Genomic DNA, 6,335 nt, shown 5'->3' on the forward strand with positions numbered 1-6,335 from the left:
AGTTTTGACATACTTGTGAAACCACCACCACAAACAGGACGCAGACTTCTCCTACCCTCAAAAACTTCCCGAGCTCCTTCCCAGCTTAGCCCGCCCTGACCCCGGGCCCCCGCGGGGCGTGACGTCACTGCCCTGCGCCCCGCCGCCGCTGTGCTCGGCGCTTCCGGCAGCGAGGACGTGGGGGGCGGGGCTGGGGGGCGTCACGGAGGCGTGCGCCGGAAGCGGGCCCGGCGGAAGTGGCGGGGCGGGGCGCGGGGGCGATGGGGGGTGGCGGCGGCGGCCGGCGATGAGCAGCGGGAGTGCGTGAGCGGGCCGGCGGGCGAGGCTGGGGGGCCCCGGAGAACGAGCCTCAGGGCGGAGGGCGGGGGCGCGAGCGCGGCGGGCGGCGGGCGGCGGCCTGGGCGCGGCGGCGGCCGAGAAGATGGCGGACGGCGACAGCGGCAGCGAGCGCGGCGGCGGTGGCGGGCCCGGCGGCTTCCAGCCCGCGTCTCGCGGCGGCGGCGAGCAGGAGACGCAGGAGCTGGCCTCGAAGCGGCTGGACATCCAGAACAAACGCTTCTACCTGGACGTGAAGCAGAACGCCAAGGGCCGCTTCCTCAAGATCGCCGAGGTGGGCGCGGGCGGCTCCAAGAGCCGCCTCACGCTGTCCATGGCGGTGGCCGCCGAGTTCCGCGACTACCTGGGCGACTTCATCGAACACTACGCGCAGCTGGGCCCCAGCAGCCCCGAGCAGGTGGCAGCGGCAGCGGGCGCCGAGGAGGGCGGTGGGCCGCGGCGCGCGCTCAAGAGCGAGTTTCTGGTGCGCGAGAACCGCAAGTACTACCTGGACCTCAAGGAGAACCAGCGCGGCCGCTTCCTGCGCATCCGCCAGACGGTCAACCGCGGCGGCGGTGGCCCGGGGCCCGGCGGCCTGCAGAGCGGCCAGACCATCGCGTTGCCCGCGCAGGGCCTCATCGAGTTCCGCGACGCGCTGGCCAAGCTCATCGACGACTACGGCGGCGAGGACGACGAGTTGGCTGGGGGCCCGGGCGGCGGTGCCGGGGGCCCCGGGGGCGGCCTGTACGGGGAGCTCCCGGAAGGCACCTCCATCACGGTGGACTCTAAGCGTTTCTTCTTCGACGTGGGCTGCAACAAGTACGGAGTGTTCCTGCGCGTGAGCGAGGTGAAGCCGTCCTACCGCAACGCCATTACCGTCCCTTTCAAGGCCTGGGGCAAGTTCGGGGGCGCCTTTTGCCGGTATGCGGATGAGATGAAAGAGATCCAGGAGCGGCAGAGGGATAAGCTTTATGAGCGACGCGGCGGAGACGAGTCAGAGGGAGAGGAGGTGGATGAGGATTGAAACGCCTAGCTTCCCCTACGGGCCTCCCCACCCCACCACTAGAGAGCCCCCCTTCCTGTTCATCCCAGTGAGCTAGTGGAGGGGGAGGAAGGGAGGCCCCAGAAGGAGAAGACAAAATTTAAAATAATATAGTTAATTAAGAGAAATAACCATAAGAGAGAACAGTCACGGACAATTAGAGAAAAGCAGTAAAGTTCCAAGGAATTGACAGCAACCTACAAAGAGAGGACGACAGCGCCTCCTCACCTGAGCAAAAGTCTCAACTTCTGTTGCTTCCCAGCTGAGGTTCCTAAATCCATCAGGATAATCCTGGGTGGGGTAGATCCTTGCACATTGGCCAAGGAACACCTCTTGAGTTACCCAGACCCACTGATGACAGCTGAATTTGTATTATACCTGGGGTAACCTGGTCTTAAGATAGTGTCTTATCCCTTCACCTCCATTGAAATCAGCGTTTTGGATCTAGATCTTCATGGAATTCTTGTGAAGAGAGAGGCATTTGCAGTTACCCAGTTCTGAGGGTACAAGTTTTATGAAAAGGAATGCAACTTTAAGTAATCATAGACAGGGCAAAATAAGAATTCAAGAAGCCACCAGGGAATACAGAAACAAGTCGGATCCATTTTTTTTTTTAAATGGTTTTGCATGGAACCTGGAACAAGGTCCATGTCTTGTCTTTGCAGAATTATTTTCCGGGATGCAGATGGATTCAGGTGTCAGTCCTTGAACTAGAATCCGTTATTATAATATTTTGGAAGTTGGCAAAATTTTTTCAAAGATAAAAGCAGTTTTACATTGGGGGTTGCTGAGGTAGGCACAAGCAGAAATCAGGCATAAAGCACAAGGAAAACTGTTTGAGTGGATTGGTTGCTGCTCACTAAAGTTCTTCCCCGATCTCCAAATATGGAGGTCATGTCTTAGATATGAATGAGAGCCAGATCCCCGTGGCTCCACCGTGTGAGCCAGTGAATTATGGCTAATTCGGCAGTTTCAGCCACTGGTTGGCTGGATTTTAAACCGTAAAACTTGAAGATATCTACAAAAGGAACAGTGGCTACAAGCCTGAGCTTTAATGGAATATAAGTCCTCACAGAAAAGTTCGAAATAACCAAAACTGAAGTCTTCATCTACCTTCAGTTTAATCTGTGGATTTGTTTAAACACTAAAGATCCTCAGGTCCAGAATTCCAGCAACATTTATTCTTTTAAAATAAATTTTTAAGAACTTGATCCATTGTATCAGTACCTCACAATCAAGTTGGCAAACGATGGATGAGTGATTCAAGTAGCGTGCCCTTTGGAAGCTGAAATCCATCTGAATGGAGCTGAAGTGAACGTGAATATGCTGACTATATCCTGGAAGCATTTTTATACCATCTTGAAATTTCAACAAAACTGCCTTTTGCCAGTTTATCCAGCTGTCTTTCAAGAATAAAAGTTGGGGTTTTCAAGGATCGCCTCTTCTATATTTTAAATGGATTTTCAGTATGATCTTTACTAATCAAGTTAATCCCACCCCATCAAAAGGTATTCCTAGAAGTGTCAGAACCTAGGTAACTGAATTGAATGGGAGCTAATGTTCTTTCCAAAGTTTTCAGGTATACTTTGTGCAACACCTTCTCAACCAGGAGGCAAGTAACCCCACTTCCACAATCTTAGTATTTTTTTTTTAACTGCATGCCTGCCCTTTATTTGAGCTGCCTTTTAATTTATTGCATACCCTTTTTATTATCTTATTTTGGTATTCAATCTATACAATCTTTTTGTATTTATTGGGAAATGAGTAATATACAAAAAGGTCGTTTTCATGAATTAGTGGCTGAGAGGGAGGGAATAATTGTGTATATAAAATTAGGCTTTTTTAAAAATTAGATTTGATTCAGAATATCTCATCTTAGATTTTTAAAAAATAGTGGAAGAGCCACAAACATTGGTGCCCTTTTCAGACTATTTCTCTACTCTCATCATCCACAGTAGACTTTTTAAACAGATTTTTTTTAAAGCATTTCTTTTTTTAAAAAATGTTTCTCCGTTGCAAAGAATGTTTCCTAAATTGTATGGGAGCAATAGTATTTTTGATGTTTTAATGACATCTGTATACTTGTACTGTATTTTGTACTACAAGGCAGCTGTTTTCAATAATGTCCTGCTGTATTTACCTATGTGTTTTGAGTGTTTATTTCTTTGCTGCGGAGAACAAATCCCTAAATAGTTTTAGTAAAGGAGCTGAGAAACTAAGCATTATTAGGTTTGCAGAAACTGTTTAAGTTTCAAACTCTGAGGCAGCAATGAAAATTAAGGTTGCAGCTCTTAGTTGATAGCTGTAACTTTTTCATTTTCAAAACATGTATAATTCCTGTAGAGACCAACTTGTTTTCCTGCTTCAGTGGTGGTTCTGTTGCTCAGCTGCTGTGAGCCAGTTCAGTTTTGCAAAGGTGCAGTACCTCTCCTTTCTAAGGGGTTGGTTTATTCTTTTTTCTTTTCTTTTTGTTTGGCTGAATTGCAGTAACTAGCCTTGCCCTTTCTACTCTGTAGAAATGACAGGGTCTTCACAATCCTTCACCAGTGGCTACTAAGCTATAATTAGCTGAACAGAAAGAATGTGGAAGTGGTCTGAGGCATATAGAGTATATGCCAAGAACACTACCATATATGGCATCAGCTTTGGTTACCAGAGAAATTTTCTTAGTCATTAGACCATATAACAGTAGTATATCATATGTAAATCTTTAGATATCAATTTGAGAATCCTCCAAAAAAAGGAGCAAAGAATGCATAAGCTATGTGTTGGAAAAAGTAATTTATATTAAAATTTTGACCTGCCTATGTAAGATTAAGTGGTAAACGTCATAGTGGTGGGTTTTTAAGTCTTAACCAATCTCAAAGGTTTGTTTCTCCTGCAGGGGGTGGTTCACGGCCTCTTCTCACTGCAGGAAGATTACAGGAGGATGTGGATTAATTGTAGCATTCACTGATCCTCATTCCAGTACTAGGGACAATAGAAATCTGCAAAGCATAGAGACTACACTTGGTGTGTGGTTTGTTAAACAAGGTGATAGTAACAGGCTAGCTTTTAGAACTCATTCAAAGTATTGCTTATTAAAGGAAATGATCTTTGTTAATTCCAGTCAGAAAATGGCATTGTACAGACTATGGGAAACCAATATTTTTGTTTTGTCTTTCAACCACTATTATGAACAGTGATTTAGGGCTGTTTTTCAGCTTTGGCAAACATCCCAGCTAATCACATGTTCAAAACAGTCATATTCTTGAGAAGTAGGGAACTAAAATTCCTCTTCAGATAATTGGTAGAATGTTTGTTTCTCAAACTACTGCAGTTACAGACATGAGAAATCAAACTTCAGGAACAGAATCAAAAGAGCAAAAATCTGTGTCAAGATACTCCTCTTCCCTTCTGGTTTCTATTGTCCCTACCTATCATTCAAGTAGAATGGCAGTTCTAGCCAGCAAAGAACATTTTCAGTGCATATGCTGCACAGTACAAAATGTAAATCTGTATGGCACCAAAAAATCAAAGTGAAAACCAAACCAAAAACCCAGACACCCTATGTTACTATGGGAGGCATGTAGGTGGTGTAAATGACTGTAGCTGTGATGCACACATGGCTACTTGTCAAGTCACTTTCCATAATTATTTACTGCAAAATGATTGAGAGGCTTTGGTGCAGGCAGCCTATTAACCTACTACTTCCTTTGTTACCTCTCAATCACTTTGCAATAAATTGCAGGTCTTTTAAGAGATTCAAGCTTCAGTTTTCTCAAAAAACAAAACAATTTTCCTGGCTTATCTGATAATGCAGGGTTGTGGGCAAAAGAGGCTGGTTATAATAATGCCCTCATATTGAGTGGTCTGTAAATGGCTGCACACTTCAGGCACTATAGTTGCTGAGGATGCTTTGTTAAATATGACCTTGACTGGCTTTACAGGGGGTAGAATGTGCTCTACACAAGGTATTAAAAGGTAACTGTTCATTTGTGTCTACCTTGCTCTTGAGGTGGATGAAATTAAGAAGCTTGAGTGTGTAAGCCATGCACATAGGTATTCTTCACTGTAAATTTTGTTTTCATTTTTAACCCAATTATGGTACTTTGTCCAATGCACAACTGATCTCTCAGTAGATATTCATTTGAAAATAGTGTGGCCTTGATCGGTGAGAAGGGGAAGGAAACAAGTGACTTTTTGCTTATGTAAAATGACTCGTTTGCCGAGAGTCATTCTGCAGCACTCTTAGTGTCTAATGCGTTTGTGATCAGTCTCCTTGTTGATTGGGGAAAGTTAATGTTTTTGACCCTGGAGTTATTAATTCAATTGAGTTGTCTTCTGTTTTTAGGAAGTATCAGAATTGCTGTGATAAAAAAGTTGACTGCTTTGATGTCCAATCTCAGGTTTTAGAATATATATAGTGGTGTAAAATTCCACTGTTAACTCTTAAAACAATTTTAATTTAGTACACCCTAAACGTCACCTGCATAAGGCCTGTTCAGAGAGCAGAGCCTCCCATCTTTTTGCTCCTTTTCCACTTTGTACTTCACTTGAGAAAGTGTCTCGTGATTTTACATTGTATATTTCCACTTTAACCCTGACATATTTCTCAAAGATAAAGCACTTTTTGATCATGAAATACATGGAATCTTTGTGTGATATGGATCATGGTTTCTCAGGCTCCCCTAGGTAATTTGCTTATGAATATCATTCTAACTGTGTAAGAAGAGTGGAAATCTTTGCTAATGTTAGGAAGTTTGTATTATTGATCTAGAATGCATTTTGCTAGCTTCCAATGGATGGGAGAGTAAATAATGCTGCATTCACAATATAATAAGTTACTTTCCCTTGAGCCTTAAGGTAACTTTTTTTTCTGTCAATAACAGCACTGAAGTTATAGTAAATGAATGAGATTACCAGTTTTCAGGGTTGGTTTTAGAGTACTGTAAATCAATTAGCTGTCTTCCTAAACAGTTACTATTCCCATTGAATA

At 44.7% G+C, this 6,335-nt stretch overlaps 1 protein-coding gene across 1 annotated transcript; it reads left to right on the plus strand.

Annotated features, from left to right (window-relative positions):
• Positions 1-270: 270 nt before the first annotated feature.
• PURB (purine rich element binding protein B) lies at positions 271-5,981 on the plus strand. Its single transcript, XM_019939113.3, has one exon. The coding sequence runs from the start codon at positions 422-424 to the stop codon at positions 1,337-1,339; it is 918 nt and encodes a 305-aa protein (XP_019794672.1). The 5' UTR covers positions 271-421; the 3' UTR covers positions 1,340-5,981.
• The last annotated feature ends 354 nt before the right edge of the window (positions 5,982-6,335 follow it).

This window comes from Tursiops truncatus, chromosome 9 (assembly GCF_011762595.2).
Source record: "Tursiops truncatus isolate mTurTru1 chromosome 9, mTurTru1.mat.Y, whole genome shotgun sequence".
NCBI classification, from domain to species: Eukaryota; Metazoa; Chordata; class Mammalia; order Artiodactyla; family Delphinidae; genus Tursiops; species Tursiops truncatus.